This window comes from Euprymna scolopes, chromosome 10 (genome assembly GCF_053919585.1).
Source record: "Euprymna scolopes isolate OS-2025 chromosome 10, ASM5391958v1, whole genome shotgun sequence".
Taxonomy (NCBI): Eukaryota; Metazoa; Mollusca; class Cephalopoda; order Sepiida; family Sepiolidae; genus Euprymna; species Euprymna scolopes.
The window spans coordinates 111,095,838-111,116,277 of record NC_136491.1 but is presented as its reverse complement, the minus strand read 5'-3'; the positions used below and the strand labels follow the sequence as shown (position 1 = coordinate 111,116,277).

Below are 20,440 nucleotides of genomic sequence, written 5' to 3'. Positions count from 1 at the left end.
ATTTCTGACCGAAAACCGATCACATAGATTTTCCCAAATCGCAGTACCCTGTATATCAAATTTCGAGTCTGTAGACTAAAAATTGACAGGGTTATTGCGTAGGGAAATGTACACAGACACACAGACAGACAGACGCACACACACACGTTCACTTTTATAGATATATAAACTAGCATCGGTGCCCGGCATGCCCGGTATTTGGAGGTGTATGTTGAACCCCCCGCCAAAAAAAAAAGCGGTCAATTTTTTAAACTTTGACCCCTATTATGACCCCTTAAACTTTATTGTTTTGGGCTCAAATCAAGTTATTAAGTTAGATCGATGTCCAATGAACCTATATCTAAAATTTCAAGTGTTTAGACCCAGAATTGTCGAAGGAGTTTAGTAGAGTTCTCAAAGGTCAAATCGTTGAACTTTTACCCCTTAATCACCAAATTTCTGGCCGAAAACCGATCACATCGATTTTTCTAAATCTCAGTATCCTGTATATCAAATTTCGAGTCTGTAGACTAAAAATTGACAGAGTTATTGCGTAGGGAAATGTACCCACACAGACAGATACACAGATACACACACAGACATATACACAGACACGTTCACTTTTATAGATAGATAGATAGATAGATAGATAGATAGATAGATAGATAGATGGATAGATGGATAGATAGATAGATTAAACAAAAATATATACGTATACATAAATATATATGGAAACAATTTTGTGTTTACTATAAACTTTTTAAACAAATATTATGGAAGTATAAATCATGTAGAATACCTACATGAATATAATTACAGATAATAGTTAACTAAAGATGATCATCCCATTAAAAAACCGAAGCAACTAATAGGGAATTAATTAAAATGAATGTTTAAAAGAATATGCAAATTAGCTAGATCTTTTGTTAGTGAATGCAATTCTACGACCCATATATAAGAAAATTGTATTTTCTTTTTAAATAAATAGAAAAGAGGGTTTTTAATATGAATATAAATACGCACAAAAGAAAGGCGAATTTATAGGAGTATAGATATAGATAGAAGAGATAGATAGATTTTACCAAGAATTCTTGATAAGTTTCGTGTCGGTTTCGATTATAGCTGATGACGCTTAAATCATCTATTTTTTTTATAAATAATTTTACCAAGAATTCGTAATAAGTTTCGACTATAGCTGATGGCACTCCAGTAATCTCTTTTTTTATATATAAATAATTTTATCAAGGATTCTTCATAAGTTTTGGTTTCGGTTTCAATTATAGCTGAAGGAACCCAAGATATATATATATATATATATATATATATATATATATATATATATATATATATATATATACATATATTTTTTATAAGTTTTGGTTTTGGTTTCGATTCAAGCTAATGCACACAAGTTATATGGAGATATTTTTAATTTTGAAATCACAGCTTTATAATATATAAAAATCGATAGAACCTTAACTCTATAATAATATATACGAAATCTGCAAGAATTAAAATATCATATTTAAGCGTATTTTATGACCGGGCTATGCCGGGCTATGCCGGGCGTCCCTGCAAGCTTAGATAACTACTTTTGCAGTTTTAACAAAAGAGCTACAGTAATATCAGTGTCTCCATTTACGCTGAACATCTACAGGACGCCAACATCAATACATTACATATGAATGAGTCTCCTGTGGAATTTCCACAGGTCACGCTAGTTATTATTATTATTATTATTATTATTATTATTATTATTATTATTATTATTTACTTACTTACTTACTTACTTACTTACTTACTTACTTAGTCTCTACGAGTTCTTCCATCAGTTATCAGTAACTGTACTTGTTTGTAAAAAGAGGCGGTTTCTGAAATCTGCATGACATAAAGTCTTCCCAGAATTCCAATACTCTCTGCATCTTTCAATCAACATTGCGACTCACTTGGTATTCTCGCATCAGTCATTTTATTCCTGGTTCTTTTCTCTGGAATCTGAGCAACAATTAGCCTCCTCAAGATTAATACCCTTTAAATCGAGATCTAAATAGTGTTATTCCTTTCTCGGCCTTTTTATCCTCGCTCATCTATTGCAGTAACTTCCCATGTTACCAACTGTTTTGAATTAAATCTAATTTCCTTTGTGTTTGGCTTAATACGTTTCATCCAGAGTTTTGACCCCAGGGTCATTTTTTTTTTAACTTACTCTCGTTTGATCAGTGTCCCTTGGTTATCTCTGTTTGTTTCTGCACTTCATGATTTTTCTTATTAGGTCAGCTTCTGTAATTCGTGTCAGAGTTTTTGTGGTGTCGACTGTCCCTTTTATTTCGATTTCTCGTAATCTGTATTCTTGTTGTTTTCTGAACTGCTTCTGATGCTTCTGGACTCATCGCCTATCAAGGCCTGGAAACCAACTGAGTATAAGGATTTATGAGATTATCGATTAGACGATGAACAGTACAATGAAAGGATTGAAAACGATGTGTGAAATGAGCAGCATTTAATTATTTGAAAGGTCGGCTCGACAAGTATTTGTTAACATTGGGCTTAAAAATGGCACTGTTTTTGCCAGTTGGGAAGCAGTCTTGTGGTACTGTGTTCAGCAGATGGGAAGTTCCTCGAAATAAACTTTGTACAAGAAGATTACGTTTATTTGTTTTGTTTTTTTTGTTTTTGTTTTTTTTTTGTTTTTTTGGTACACAAGAAATAAGAAAAGGACAGGTCTTCCCAGTAGTTGCAGGTAGACAAGTTTTTGCTGTGAATGCTTTCTTAAGGAAACTGGAACTCAGTCAAGTAATTACGATGATAATAGCTGTTCCTAATACTCTTACAATTATTTGTTTTATTGTAATGCTTATGTTTCATAGACCCTACCGTTTTGCTTTTTTTTTTGGGGGGGGGTAATTTGTTTGCATACATTTTGTTTTGTTTTTCTTTGTCAACAAAATTTACCATTTTATAGTTTATATTACTTCTTTGTTACCGTCGTCAAGGAAATTATGTTTGTTTGAGTACAATTTAGCGTCCACATTGCTTGACCAATCGTCACCAAACTTGGTAAAAATATTGGATATACTTTAACTTAAAACTGCTTTAACTTTGGGATATCAACGTAAAAGGTCACCAAGATCAGAAAAGATTAAAGATAAAAGTTCTGTTATCATATTTCGGTTAATCTGCCCCATTTGTACGGTTTTTGATGAGGTGCAAAAACGTATCTGTAACTTGAATGTTCTCGCTCTTTCTCCTCTGCAATACTCTCTCTCTCTCTTTTAGGCCTGATGTTTCTAGCCTTTTTTTTTATATATATAAATATTATCACAGCATATGTTCTTCAAAATTCTCTTATCTATTTCCCGCTTCCTTTGTTCCAGCTCATTTTACTCGTCAGTCTAGTGGTCTCCATCAATTCGCTGTTTTGATACTTCTTTGTAATACAGCTTCTTATTCTAGTCGGTTCTTTCATAAAACTGCAGATTTGTGGAATTCTCTTACTGCTCCTCCTACCTATAGCTTGCTTGCTTGTTCAATACAAAGATCAATAGGCTCCTTATTTTGCAATAATTATCTTTCATTCTTGTTTGCTTCTTGCATTAAGTGGCTTCACACATTGTCTAGACTGATTTCCATTAAAAACACTTTTTGTCAATTTGGTTCTGTACATCACATAGACTCGTCACTTGGCTTATACTAGCATGGGTGCCCGAGGTTGCCCGGGTGTTTGGTGGTGTGTGTCGAGCAAAAGAAAAAGTAGTAGTAGGAAAGTAGGCTCGAACCCGTACCGCGAAGGAGGGAAAAAAACGGGGGAAAAACCTGACGTCTTTGCTGTTACGACTACGGCCAAACCGGAAGTGACGTAGGTTTAAATTAAGGCTAGACAATCAAAAAGAGGGGATGACTTTCGAAAATATCGGCGAAAAAAGCGATCCCTCCCTTTGTGTGTGAATGTGTGTATATGTAGGTGTGTGCATGTATGTGTGCTCCTGCATGTGTTTCTGTATATATTCGCGTGTGTGTGTATGTGTGTATGTGTTTACATGCGTATGCGTGTGTATGCGTGTGTATATGTGTATATATATGTGTGTGTATGTATATGTATGTGTGTGCGATTGCGTGTGCGTGTGTGTGTATACATCATCTGTTATCTACTCTCCATTTTGTTTGTGTGTGTGCGTATACTTTTGTTTGGGTGACTGAGTACATTTATGTATGTGTGTTTGGATTGGGAATCGACTGTGTACCTATCTAGGTGTCCCGCCTCTGTCTCCGTTTTACACGCACGGGCATGCGCGCACACAGGCGCGCACACACACACACACACACACACACACACACACACACACACACACACACAAAAACACACACACACACACAAGCACACACACACACAAGCACACACATGTGGAAAAAAAAACACGGATCTTGACCCACACACATTCACGCACACACACGCACAACAGACAACTCTCGCCTTAACACACAGGCACACACTGACACACACATACACACATATCAAAAAAAGAAAGAAAATAATTTTAAAAAAACATAAAAATCTTCACCAAATAGACCAAAAGCCCCCTCGCCTACTGAATGGACTTAACTCTGATTGAACTCTCGGACAACACACCGACTATTAGTGACAAAACGTCTGAGACTGGCATTTCTCTGAAAAACACAATCAGTGTTGTTAGAGTTAAAATGCTTCCAAAAAGTCATTTCAAACTTTCACTTAAAAAAAAAACTTTATATAAAAATATCCGAAGAGAGCTGAACAAGGCTTGAAACGCGTTATAAAAATATTTTAAAATAAAAAAAATTATACAAGTCTGAAAAACCCACAATTTTTTATGGCTACACTCTTTTAAATATACATTTTTTCTATCGTTGCCAGGGTCGACATAAAGTTCGGTTTGTCCACATCTGCTATACTAAGAATATTGACCAGTTTTTAATTATTATATGTCAACTCCATCGTTACCCCAACAAAAATTTCAAAAATAAAAGAACGAATGTAAACATGAAAATGTACCCCCCCCCCGAAAAAAAGCAAAAGTACGTGACAAACTCTCGACCAAATATTTCGGCAGAAGGGATACGAAAGAAGCTATTCTCCAGATATTGAGCACCTTTTTATGACTATATTCCAGTTTAAACGAATTTTTTTAATGCTCCCTCGGTCTAGAAAGATTTGTTATTACGGTTTGTTGCAACGAAAACAAACTGTAAATAAATCGGTTTCAAAAATACCAAAGTAGAATTTGTGTTAACCGAAATACGCGTTTTTATGCTATAAAAATGATAAGTTATGACTTATTGTGATATTAAAAGAAAAAAATTAGCAGTTACGATGTCAAAAAATGTGGAGAAAAAAAAACTGGTAAAAACATCTAAATGAAGTTTTTTTGTTTGTTTTTGTTTTAAATAAAGATCGTAGTGGAATTTGATTGTTTGTTTATTTTAAAATAAAAATCCACTGGACCAAAACGTTAATTGCGAAATCACGGAAATTATTTTATTGGAACTGGTTCCAAAAATAATGTGTAAATTATTTTTAGTTTGATTATCCGCCGAAAAAGAAAACAAAAACAAAAAGAAGAAAGGGAAATAACTCGAAACTCAAATAACTCAAACTGTTTTATAAAAAAATCGACGTTGGTAAAAATAAATTAAATTAAATATGTTATCAATATAAATCTAAATTAAATAATAAACTTAAATAGAACACGTAAACCAATTATCTCGCTAAAAACAATAACTAACACACCACTATTTAATAAATCGATTTTCCTTAATGTAATATGCAAATGACGTCATCTCTCAATCGTCTATTTTACACGAATCATACTATACATAGGACTGAATGAATCGTTAGAGTAATGAACCTTTTGTATATATTAATCAAATTGTGAACAAACAAACAAATAAACAAACAAACAGACAGGAATACGAATTTATATATATATATATATATATATATATATATATATATATATATATATGTTTACGGGAAAGATATGCTTATTCAATGATATTTCACTCTTTATTCATACCAAGCCTTTAATTTATGAAGCTCCATGTAACTACAAAACATATACAAATAAATGCCAAAAAGACCATATTCCAAGATGTTGTTCATCATACCGTTTACTTCTTTCGGCATGTTAAAATGTTCAATTCTTGACCGCACCTGTTTCATAGCACAGAACCATTCATAGAATTATTTTGTCAATTTTTTAATCTTTTATGCCCCGACTCATAAGAAGAATGAGAACACATTAACTTTAAAAGAAAATAAAAAAAGAATATGGGCATAATTACATAAATCAAAAAAAAATTGGAAGAATAGTTGAAATTGTGTTTTGTGATATTTACGCCATTTTGGATATATATATATATATATATATATATATATATATATAATTTATCATTTTAAATATTTATTTAAACATTTTACATACATAAAATTAAGTTATCTATAGACATGCATGTTTCAAAGTATCACTTCTCGTCAGTATAGCTAAACTTGTTGATGAGACTTGTTTTAGTTTGTAAAATATTTAAATAAATATTTAAAATGATAAATCATTAATTATAAATAATACGTCCCAAAATGTAGTGTGACCAGAATCTAAACAAAGTGCAGATAATTTCTCTCTTCAAAAGCACCTAGGGGGTGAAAACGAAGCAGAAAAAAAAAATACCACAGAATCGCTAATAAAAAATAAATAAATCAACAATATATATATATATATATATATATATATATATATATATATATATATATATATAGAGAGAGAGAGAGAGAGAGTGTGTGTGTGTGTGTGTGTGTGTGTGTGTGTGTGTGTGTGTGTGTGTGTGGTAGATTGATAGCTTTGGCAACTAAAACCATACACATAAACCTGTTCAGTTAGTGGTTTCTAACACATATTGGTTTATATTATTAGAAAGAGAGAACTTAAATGCCTACTAGAGAAAATTGAATACCTACTAGACATTATCATCTAGTATCTAAGATCTCTTTGTACAGGCAACCTGGCATGCGGATATTTTCCATTACAAATAAACCCTGACTATTTAATATATTAGTATTCGCAGCTCAAATATTATTCCCTCGTATGGCTATCCTACACTTACATATATGGTGAAGGGTGCACTTTCAAATGATGTTGCCTATAAGAGCACTTAACTGGATACTCCACCAGACTAGATAAATTCTTATCCTGGAATCCGGTAAGACCACAAGAAAATATAGGACAGTTAACTGGTCAATTAATAAGGGGAAAGTTAGTGTTCTTTACTCATTTGCTAATTCAACATTTCAGAGGTAATGGAGAATTTGACAGAACACACGAATCCCTATGGATCTCATATAGAGATCAAATGTTGACCCCTAAGAAGGGACTTACTTGATTTCGGGGAGTTTCGATTCAAGTAAAATGAAACAAAAGAAAAATATTGATTTGAATCAATGTCTTTGATTTCAACATTCAGTTCTGTTCGATATTTTTTTCTTTTAATTGGCCATACATACAAGAAGTTAGAAGAGTTTCCAATCTCATACTTAGTTGAATATAGAGTTTAACAGCAAGCCCTTGGGACGTATACCAGAAAGACCAGTTGCAAATAAGTTTGACTACGCAATTCTCACAGCTACGTATCTGGAAACTAAGCCATAAATCCTGAAATAGTGATATGGGACAAGAAGCAGAAAGAAGCAACCTTAGAAGAAGGCAGTCTCCAATGATGCTCGGTTAAACAGAGCTGAGAAGGAAAAGATAACGAAATACCAAGATCATATGTACGACATGAAAAGAAATTGGAATCTTAGGAAGATCTTCATAATTCCAGTAATTATAGGAGCAACTGAACTAACAAAAAAACTACCATGGGAAACATACCAGGTGAACCAACTGCAAGAGAGAAACAAACAATCGTACTTAAAGAGACGGTTAGAATTTTAAAATGATTGGAATGTATGAGATATCGGGTGAATGTCTATATATATATAGGTGAATGTCTATATATATATATATATATATATATATATATATATATATATATATATATATATATGCACCGGGAAAGCTATATTGTTTTCAATTATATTGTGTATTTTCAGAAGTATTAAAAAATAATAAAACTTTTTTTATTCAATCAAAAATGATATAATTCTTGTAATTTTGTTAATCTTCCTCAACTTTTGACTTGAAATGTACATGTTTAAGCGATGTCAATAAGTTTCCATCTCGGAGAACACTTACGTTAAAAGATATTTTGTAAAAACCTCGCTCTCGTATTAATGAGATATACAATATTAATGACACGAACATATCTATCGTAATACATCGCTGTTCCATTGTTGGTGGCTTTTAAAGGCACTCCCTTGTTTTGTCTTGTTTTGCTGCAGTAGCAAATATTCTTCACTTTATTTTTTTTATATATATTTTTTCTATTAAATATTTAATCTCGTGCAGAAAATAAAAGAATAATAATAAAAACAACGGGTGGCCTGTTATTAGAGTCTTTTTGTTAAAAAAGAAAGAAAGAAAACAGAAACATAATTTCATTAATATTATAGAATATGTGTCAAGGAAAGAGAAAACAAATCGATGGCATTCGCGCAGGTCGTAAAAAAGAGAGATGAAACTACTTGGTTTGGCTGATTTACGGCATTTCAATCCATCGATGGCCATTATAATAATCTTGACAATCGTTGGTTGAATACGGAAACATTGTAAACATAGCTGAAAAAAAGTTGATGTCACTTGGGAAATGAAAAATACGACATTTTATATGACTTTTTCTTTTAGTTTTAACATGACCATGATATATATATATAATTTAAAATGAGAGGTTAGAATAAGTATCTGTTTATTTTAAAAAAAATACAAATTCGCAGGTGATTGTTCTTTCTAACTTCACATTTTAAATTCCATTGTCCCCGTGCTTCTTAAAAGTGGATTAATACTTATACTACACATTCGCGCACGAACAGCGCTTACGACTGGACTTACAATACACAACCACTCTGCTAAACGACATCATGGCACGTAAGAAAAGAAAAAAGAAAAACATATATATTGTATTGTTTTTTAAAAAAATCCTGATGAAGGCTTTTTTATAAGCTGAAAATTTGAAACTTTAAATAAATAAATATCTGTTTATTTAAAAAATAACAAATTCGCACGTGATCGTTGTTTCTCACCTCACATTTTTTATTCCATTGTGCCCGTGCTTCTTAAAAGTGGATTAATACTTATACTATATATATATATATATATATATATATACAGTAGGTAGCAAATGTATTTGGTACATTGTTCTTTTTCATATTTCTCCCAAAATATCAAGTTTATTTGAATGAAATTTGCACTCTATCTCTGAAGAGATAGTATCTAATTTAAAATAAAAGGGAAATTCATATATACTTAGTTGACAAATATTTATTAACGAAAAATCAAATTAACCATATGCAAAAGGATTTAACAATACTTAATTAATATTTACTTGTATATCCTCTGTTCTGCTTTACAGCCTCAAAATGCTTTCCATAAATTCCTACTAGTTTCTTACAAGCACTTGCTGGTTGTTTCAACTATTCTTCTTCGCAAACTTTCTTTAATACATGAAACGAAATACCTTTTAATAGTTTACTCCCATTTTAAGAGTTGTAGCGCTTTATAAACATTGTTATATTTAAAAAAAATGTATTCAGAACTTCCTTTTCTTTTGTAATGAATTAAAATTTATTTAAAAAATAGAATTGTTTTACGAATGTTGAATAATTATTTCACAAGAATGTTGATTTAAATTGGCGCTTGATATATTTCTGATGTGGTATATGTAGCAGACGAAAATTGCAACAAGCACAATAGCAGATTTTTATCCAATTGGAGGCCAGCTCTCGGTCACGTGACCGAGTGTATAAAAGGTTTAACCGGCGGCAGACTGTCTCTTTCTCCCTGGCTTCTGCTGGTAGCAGACAACGCCCGGGCCCAAATGGCCTGGGCTAGCGTGAGTACAAACAAGCCAACATGGCCATCTTCAAACACGAACTTACTTCCACATGCTGTATACACACGAACTTTCTTTCTAATGCTACAGAACTGCTCTCGTCCATACATGGACACATGTTCCTACTACCGACTTCAACACACATACACTGAACTCTTCCCTCTTTCAACAGGCCTGTCTAATATCTAATCTACCTCTCCACACTAGAAACTCTTCCCACGACTACCTTAGATACAAGCGCGCATGAATATTGTTCTCCTTCAACAATCCTGTATAATATTCAATCTAAGTTTCCACACAAGAACATTTTCAGCTACTAACCCGTTTCTCTCTTCTATATTTACAGTTAAACGGGCTGCTAAACAGCAAAAAATAAATAAATAAATAAATACGTTACTCTCAACTTTCTTTCTCAACTTCCAGCACGTGTTCTCCCCACCAAATCTGCCAACAGGTATTTTATTAGAAAACTCACTCCATTCCATTTGTATACGTGTGCAGTGGAAGATGAGATCTCGTGAGATTCCACGAGATTACACCTTATAAATCCATGGCTGCCATCTTTAATATCTCTCTCTCTCTCTCTCTCTCTCTCTCTCTCTCTCTCTCTCTCTCAGATCCCATCCGAAGGTAAGTTGTATAACCACACAATGCACACACACACGGGCGCTTTCTTCTTTGATTATTACATTCAACTCTACATGTGGCACGGTGGACGTGGTCGTTTGTTGCGAGCACTCCTATGAAGGAGGATTGGCTGGACTACTTCATATTCATTGGAGCTCTCAGAAGAGGCGTCGAACCCATTGGCATCAGCGTTAGAGTGTACAGTCATACCATCAGGCTGGACTTCTTCATTTTCATCGGAACTCTCAGAAGGGGTGCTGGAACTATCGGCGTCAGCGTTGGGGTTCGCAGTTGTACCATTACGGGGAATAGGTCGGATCCACAGGTCATCGTTGGATGATTCATCATTATTGCTACTCGTCAACTGGTTCGTATTTAAGGCAGGCTGGATATCCTTCACATGGTGTGGGGTACCATCGACTAGCACGGCTTGCTCACTGATGATGCCAGTGATTCATCCTCTTGTAAAGCTGTTGATGCATCGATTGTTGGGAAGCTTCACCCAAACAGTGTCCCCTAACTCATATGGCCCTCGGTTTCCTGACGATCAGGCAGACGCGCATCAATGTCCTTGATGCGCACTCGATAGCAATGGATCGCATTGGTGGGTGCGCTTGCAGCAGTCATGCCATCCTTTGTTGTTGCATTATATCTATAGACCGCCTCTGCGATCGTGCATTGTTTTCTTGTCGTGATCCTCTTCACGCTTCGATGGCACCGCTCTGCTATACCGTTGCCACTCGGCACATATACACATCTGTGTCTAAGCTGGATCCCCCACTTGTCTACGAAACGTCTGAACTCCCCACTGCAGAAGGCCGTGTCGTTGTCTGTGAGGATCTCTTCGGGCGGTCCCTTTTCATAAAATATGGACTCCAATTCACGCATGACACTGGAGGAATCCTGTCTTATTAACGAGCGCCAGATCGCGAACCTTGTCGGTCCACAATCGATCAGGGTGAGGAAGTGCTGGCTGCCGTAGTTGGTTATGTCCATACCTAGTCGGCTCTAAGTCGTGTCTACTCCCAGCTAACCTTTCCGCCATCTGACCGGGGCGGGGTCAATTGACTGGCATGTTTGGCATTCCTTGACTACCGCTTTCACTGTACTTTTGGGCACCGGCAGATTGGATAACTGCACAAAATAACATGTCCGTCTCACTCCAGGGTGGCCACTGAGGTGGTGTATCTTCCTGATTTCATCCGCCACCTCAATAGAGGCGGCACATAATAATGGTACTGGCTCGGCTTTCGTCTTCATGGTGTCATACCACTCTGTGGCACCCGAGTGAGCTTATCAGCAAGGTTGAAATTTGAAGTGACCAGAACCGCATCCAACTTTCTCTCTCAACTTCCAGTACGTGTTCTCCCCACAACATCTGCCAACAGCCATTTTATTAGAAAACTCACCCCATTCCATTTGCATACGTGTGCAGTGGAAGATGAGATCTTGTGAGATTCCACGAGACTACGCCTTATAAATCCATGGCTGCCATCTTTAATCTCTCTCTCTCAGATCCCATCTGAAGGTAAGTTGTATAACCACACAATGCACACACACACGCAGGTGCTTTCTTCTTTGATTATGTCATTCTACTCTACAATATTATTACTAACGAAAATGACCAATAAAGTTTTTTTTTACGAAAATAATTACGTAAATATTAGAATGAGACTTACGTAGTTCTTGCCTTCATTTCTAACTAAATACATATCTGTACGAGTATTTTCTTTTTAAGTTACGAGTTTTTTTTTTTTTTGTTTTTTTGTTTTTACTAATTTCATGAAGAGGTTCGTTCATTTGTTTAATACAAATATATATATATATATATATATATATATATATTTATTTATTTATTTATTTAAATACTAGCTGGCAGCCCGGCGTTGCCTGGGCGTAAAATGCGCATAAATATTATATTTTAATTAATGCAGAATTCTAATTTATTATAAACAAAAATACTGTAGGGTATTAAAAGTAACGTTACATTTCTTTAAAAAAATGAAGAAAAAGAAAACAGAAAGAAATTGAGGCATGTGTATGCGAGTATTAGGTTTATTTTTCTAACCAGTTCACTTCTTGTAAGTAAAAAATACTCGAGCTGAGATCGAAACCTAGAAACAATGAGTTAAGTACGACAACCATTAGGCCAGCTTGACATAATTTTGAAGTGTTTTCTAACCTACTTATTCTTATCATAAGTAATCTGGCATGGGAACGATTCACGCATGCGCATTCGCGAATCATTTGACAAACATAAAAATCCGATGACGCCCACGTACAAAATTGTCAATTTTGACCTCTTAGCAGCCTTTTTTTCGGATGAAAACCGATTAAAAAGTTTTCCACGTGTCTGAATTCCCTATATACCAAATTTCAAGTCTGTAGATAAAAAATTCGTTGAGTATATAGGTTGAGAAGTGTCTTCTTTCTCTCTTAAACACATGCACACATTTTCACTTTTATAGATATATAGATATATTTAAAAAGAAACAGGGGGAATAACTCCATTTTAATAATAAATTCATAAGAAATTCTATTTAATTTTTAATTAATTTTAATCTTGAAACAAAAGAAAATTTAGTTGCGACTACTATTTTTTAATGTAACAATGTTTATGAAACGCAACAACTATTAAAACGTATTTCGTTTCATGTATCCGAATGTCGCATATTTAATTTCTCAAGTCACCTTTTTTCAGCCATATTATCAATGTTTTGGCATTCAACCTGTGATTGTCAATGTTGTCCTCATTATATACGAGTTCTTTAGTTTGTTTTTCAGTTGTAACATGTGGTTTTAAATATTAAGGAGGATTAACTGTTACAGTAATAACAATGAAGAAGAAATACGATTACCACCTTTTTTTACACAGGAATCACTACTTATCAAATCCCTGAGGCCACTCGAGGATAAGGGTTAATGGGTATACATTAGTCAATGTGATTATAGCGCAGTAAGCATAAGTAGTGGGATTTTTTTTAATTGGATTACTTAGGGGGACGGTTCATCAAAAACTTGTTTACGTTGGACTTGAAGACAATCAGATCGTAGTCAGCTGGAAAGCAGGCAATCGGGAGAGAGTTCCACAGGTGTGCAGTTCTAAGAAAGAAGCCTTGTTCATGGAATCTACTTTTAGGTTTAGGCACAGATAAAGAGTATGGGAAATTATTGATAGTGGTTTTGGCTAAACGGATGTTTTTGTGAAAGTTTGGCGGGGGGTACCATAGATTGAAGCTCAGACGAGCACTTACCATGAAAATAACGATAAAACAGAGACAGGCTCGCAACGTCTCTTCTGTGGGAAAGAGGTTGCAAGGAAGAGAAAAGAGCATCCCCCATTAAGCTACCAAGTTTATTTTGAACTCTGTTATGGCAGGATAAGCTGCTTCTAGCAGCTTATCCTGCCCAGATGTGGCAACAGTGCTCCATCGTTGGCCGTACCTGACTTTTATATAGGTAGAGAATTGCATCAGGAGTGAGATATCTACTGGAGCGGTAGAAGGATCCCACCATTTTTTCAGCAAGCTTTGAAGCGTGTGGATTGTTTCGCATGTTGGACACTCGATTTTCCGTGGAAACAAAAAGAAGAATTTGCGTTTGTAAGTATACTTATTTTTATGAGTCGCATTCGTTTGCAACTGAGGATAACAGTTATTTTAAGAAGGACAAATTCAAGAAGGCTCAATAAAAATGTTGGAGCTGAGATTTGCCGGTTTTCATTGCGGTATTGTTGAAGAGAAGTTTCACAAATTTCCTTACTAGATCACAAAGCAGTTACATAATCAAGATCTATTTTGGGTTGTATTTATATATGATTAAGAAAATTGATTAATGTGATTATCAATTTCATCGAGGTTAGGACAGACGCTTCAACTAAATCCACAAGCGATCCTCATTGATATATATACATTTCAGTTAAGTGTGACAACGACGCTGTATTTTTGCATTGAGGGATGTGGCACACATAAAGATGCCTCTGTTTTCCCACATACAGCGCTTGTATTTCCAAATAGTCACCCATCTAGTATTGACCAGACTCAACGTCGCTTAATTTCGATTATCTAACAAGAACCAGTGTGTCAACGTTAGCAGGCCGTATATAATCTAAACCAGAGGCGGGCCACATCCGGACTGCGAGTGAATTTTGTCCGATCCGCCATCTTATCCGGAACACAATCTAAATCTAGGTAAGTCAAACCCAACCAAACCAAAGTGACAGTTAGGAGCCTGAATATATCGCGTCGAAATTTTTCTTTTTTAATCCTTTTTATCTGGAGATTACCATACTTTTTGTTCTTTTTCCCTTCCAGAATTCTGTTTTGCCTAAACAAAAACAAGCTAAGAGAAGAAAAGTGGATTTTAGATTTGGAGTGCCGAACTTTTAACGATGCCTATTTTTTCATTGAGCATTTCGCAAAATGTGTTTGCTTAATTTGTCACGAAACCATTGCCGTGAAGAAAGTTTCAAATATTAAACGCTGTATGAAAAGTTATGAAACTCGTCATAATCATTACAACAGTTTTATCGGAAAAGCACGAGAACAAAAAGTTGCACGGTTGAGAAATAATTTAACAAAGTAATCATCCTTTTTTACTAGAAAAGTCGAAGAAAGTGACAGAAACACTCACGCTAGCTACGCGGTGTCAAAATTAATCGCAGAAAGGATGAAACCTTTTACTAATGGAGCATTCTCCAACGAATTATCGTTAAAGGTAGAAGACGTTGTTTGTCTAGAAAAAAAAGGGAATTATTTTCTGCTATCAGCTTGTTGGCAATAACAGTAACAAGACGTATTGAAGAGCTGGCAGTAAATATCAGAAGTGACTTGGAGAGCATTTTAAAAAATCTGGAGCATTATTCCATTGCTATCGATGAAACTGCAGATATGAAGTATACTTGTCAACTAGCAGCGTTTGTGAGGGGTGTAATACTAACATTTGATATTGTGGAAGAATTTCATCAAGAAGTTTTGTGTGCAAAATCACTGAATTTTAAGGACATGATGAGAGTGGTCGTGAAAACAGTGAATTTTATATTTTTAAGATGACTAAATCACTGTCAGTTTCAAGTCGAAGCAGAGTATGGCGACTTTACATATTTTTCAAATATTCGATGGCTTACCCGCGGGAAAATGCTAGAACGAGTATATGCATTGAGAGAAAACATTTCCATGTTTTTTTAGAGAGCAAAGAACAAGATAATTGTCACTTTCAAGATCTATGGTGGGTTGTTAAGTCAGCTTTTTGAGTGGACATCACGACCCACATGAACACTTTGAATCTTAAGCTTCAAAGAAAGAAAAATGTTGTATTTGAGATGTTTTGGTGAAATTACTGCTTTTGAGAGAAAGCTTCGATTGTGGGATTCACAGCTTCAAAAAGAAAACTACTCTCATTTCCCAAGTCTTCAGAATCACAAAAGAGATATAATACCAAACATCTTTGTGAGCTCTGTGATGAGGGATCTGAGAAGCGAGTTTTCCTCTCATTTTGCTGACTTCCGGAAATATAGAATTCTGTTTGAGTTATTTGGTATTCCTTACGACACAGATGTGGAGCAAGTGGCAGGAGAATATCAGTTGGACTTAATTGACTTGCACAGTGCGACAAATCTTTGAAATCGAAATTTCATATTGAATCCACCGCTGAGTTCTTCAAGAAATATATATTGCCAAGCGGAAAATATAAGAACATCATGGCTAATGCAAAACTGATGTTGTCATTATTTGGAAGTACATATGCTTGTGAAAATTTTTTTTCGAAATGAAATATATTAAAAGTCATTTGAGAACAAGATGATGCTTTGCTCCTGTCATCGACAAATATTTCATCTGATGCAGAGAAGTTACGCGATAAGCAGAAACAGGTTTCTCAGTATTTCGGTTCTAGTAAGAAATTTGCTTGTTTTTTCTTTTTTTTTTTTTTTTTTTTTTTTTTTTGTTGATTGTGATAGTACTTGTTATTTATGCAGTGAAATGTGGATTTTTTCCCAAATGTGTTTGTATTTTATTTCTTTTTTATATTATTATTCCTGTAGCAAAACAAGTGGTATTGTATAAAGACAATTATATTATATTGAATCCTTACTTTCTTTAAACACACAGAAAATTTATTTACATATTTAATTAGATTGTTCTTCTCCATGACACTGCGGTCATGGCTGTTTAGCCCTCCTCCATGATTCTACATAGCTGTTTGGCCCTCACTCTCCAAAAGGTTACCGATCGCTGATCTAAACGATTGTATAGTTCGCATTATTTGTATTCTTCGGACTAGTGTTCTCACCTTAAGTGTTACACTAAAAACACTTCGGCCGACGTAGCCTCCAACCTTCTTCAGGTGGGTCTTGTCGAATTCAGAAATCTGTACAGAATTTCGAAATTATTTCTTTATTTAATCCACATTGTTAGCATGATCCCGTGCGTGGCTGGATTGAAGTCCTTAATAAGCAATAGCCCGTGATGTAGTGGATAAAGTATTTGGTAAAATTCAGTTCTAAAGTTACACTGTTCCGGAGGTTGAGGTGCATAAGACACTCAAAATACAATTGCGAATTGACTTCTATCCAATCATGACTGACGGAACGAGAGCATGCTACCTTCGTGGGATAAATAAAGAGTTCTGTTCGAAATTCCCTGTAGATTTCAGAGTTCGACAGAAAGATTCTTGCGTTCGAAAAAAAAAAAAGATTCCCGAATTTTACAAGGTATAGCTGAAGAAGGTCGGAGGTTACATCAACCGAAACGTTGTAAAAATAACAATAATCCGAAGAATTGAAATAATACGAAAAATCTATTCTCGTTTCAAAAATTCAGAAACGATTGTATAGTGCTAATCTCTTCCTGTCCAGGTACTGTAGAAATGGATGGAAGAGCCTGTAAAGTATGTCCGTTTAACTCGAAGGTCGACGCCAGACAGAAAGATTTTATTGGCTTATTTGCCACGTCAGCTTCCGGTCATGACTTCTATTTATATTTCACGGCATCATAAATTAGTGGTATTTACGCTTTTAACTTAATCTACATTAATGTGGAAAATTCTGTATTTAACAAAACAAGTGCAGATATTGCTACTAGTATCGGAACAATTAATCGGAATTGAAATTTAGAATTGAAAAATTCGAAACTTTTTGAGACATCGTAATCAGTGTCAGAATTGGGAAAATCCGATGCCAAATATCGATTATTGTCATTATTTTTATCTATTTTTGTTAAATCTTAACTTTCCGTTACTTGTACTAATAATAAAATTACAAATACTTTTTCATTTTAAACTTCACGTAGAAATAATATCTATAGATTATTCCTCCACAAGAGATTTTTTTTTTTTTACATTTACGAAAATATATGCACATATTACATGGATTTTCACGTAATCCGAAAATAAAAAATAAAATCAACAACTATGTAAGTAAATATTTAGAGGTTTTAAAAGAATCCGAATCGGTAATTTTATCAGAACCAGAAATTCTGGACAGAACCGGTAATTGTATCGGAATCGGGAAAATATTGGAATCGCCTCATCACTAGTTGCTACATTGTTCGTTAAAAGTATATGCTTCAAGATGTTTTAGTTGTTACGGATATGATCTCTTCATTCATAATCATTATCTTTACCTTTTCTTTGTTTTTCTCTTCCAGGATACGGACACATCGCCCCGAAAACGACGTGGGGGCGTCTTGTTTGCATTGCCTACGCTGTGATAGGAATTCCTTTAATGCTTATCTGTTTGGCCAACATAGGTGAAGCATTGGCCGATGTTTTTCGCTTCATCTATGCCAAGATCATCTGTTGTGGTTTCTGCAAAAAGAGGAGCAAAAAGTCAATGGTGAAACCGGACGTGTCCGACCAGAACCTCCACCTGAATCGGCACCAAATAGTGACGAACGACTCTCCTCTACAGACGGTGAACAATCTTGAGACCCGAATACGTCCAATGACCAAATTTATAAATGAAAAACCACCCTTAAACGTGTCCGTGCAAGACAACGACAACTCGTACGAGATGACAAAGTTCATGTCTTCGAGCGACAACATGAACCCGATAAACACTCCCCACCTGCGGTCCCGACCGATGACGCCGTACAGCGGCGAGAATAAACCTCTAAAGATATACCCCGTGCTTCCATCGGAGCGAGAACCTGTTATTCTTTTGGATGATAGCGACTGTGACGACGATGACGACGAAGATTCCATGATGAGCATCCCCCTGACGATTACGATGATGGTGATCGCCGTCTACCTCCTGTTTGGCGCGATCTTGTTCAAATTGTGGGAAGGATGGGACTTGCTGCAGTCTGTCTATTTCTGTTTTATTACGCTCAGCACCATTGGGTTCGGCGATGTAGTGCCCGGCACAGATTTCGAAAACCCACAGACGAATATCCAGCTGATTGTCGGTGGCTTCTACATCCTTTTCGGGATGGCCATCGTCTCCATGTGCTTTTCTTTGATGCAGGAGGAGATGATTGCCAAATTTAAGATGCTGATGAGCAAACTCGGCTTCATGAGTGATGACAGCTAAAAACAAATTACGGGAGATACTTCGAAAACGAAAAGAAGCAAAAGATGTTGCACACAACCTTTTTGTTATATCCTAATGATATAAAAGACGAAATCACATTTAAAAAAAATCACATCAGTGAAACAAAATTTCGCTTCTTTTAATAATAGAAACTTTGTCAACGTATTTATTAAAAGAAACGAAATATTAGTCTACTGATGTGTTTTTGATTTATTTTTTTCTTTTGTTTTTTATACGTTCCAACTTGTAATTTTTCTTTTTATTTTTACACATTGTGTTTGATTTTATTTCAATATTAATTTTACACGCGCATCTCTCTCTCCACACACACACACACACACACACACACACACACACACACACACACACACACACACACACACATACATATATATATATATATATATATATATATATATATAATACACACACATCTATCTATCTTTTTGGTTTCGATTCTATCTGATCGCACCGAATAATATTTTTCTTTACTTTTGAAATCACTACTATATATTCGGTACAGCATAATATATAATAATCGATAGATAATTGACTCTACCTACGAAATCTACATTAAGATATCACAGTTAAACGTATTTTACGACCGGACAACGCCGGTCGCTCAACTAGGAATCAATAATTATTGGTTCTATAATAATAAATATGAAATCTGCATAGAATAAAATATTTTACGACTGGGCCACGCCGGTGTGGCATAACTATATATTGGATACAATATGAATATCAATACAATCAATAGAGAATTGGCTCTATAATAATAATAAACACGAAATCTGTATAAATTTCAAATATCATATTTAAGAGTATTTTACGGCCGGGCAACGCTATGCGACCTGCTAGTCTCTCTACAGAAATCTAGGAGACATTTGCAAAGGAATTAAACATCTGAAGTTTTTAAAAATTATAATAATACTTCGATACAAAAAAAAAGGAAACATCGGCATTTCTCAGGGCGTCTAAAGATTTTAGAAACAACAACAACAACAACAACAACAACAACAATAATAATAATATTAATAATAATAATAATAACAATAATAATTTGGTTAATAAAAAAAAACAACTAGGAATATTTTAACCACAACAAGAATAGCGACAATGGAATTAAAATACTCGAGAGTAAGGTCGAATAGAGTCAGCAAGTCAGCAAGTACAAGCGTGGGTGCGCGCGTGCGTGTATATATATATATATATATATATATATATATATATATATATATACATATATATATATATATGTGTATATATATATATGTATATATATATATTAAT

The 20,440-nt window shown here is 34.7% G+C and overlaps 1 protein-coding gene across 1 annotated transcript in view; it reads left to right on the top strand.

The window, feature by feature from the left end:
- The window catches only part of LOC145286202 (potassium channel subfamily K member 18-like), a 140,639-nt gene extending 120,515 nt beyond the window's left edge, over positions 1-20,124 (top strand). The window contains exon 3 of the mRNA XM_080135000.1: positions 18,264-20,124. Coding sequence (XP_079991126.1) covers positions 18,264-19,147 — 884 coding nt within the window. The 3' untranslated portion in view covers positions 19,148-20,124. The remainder of the gene's footprint in view (positions 1-18,263) is intronic.
- Positions 20,125-20,440: the final 316 nt, after the last annotated feature.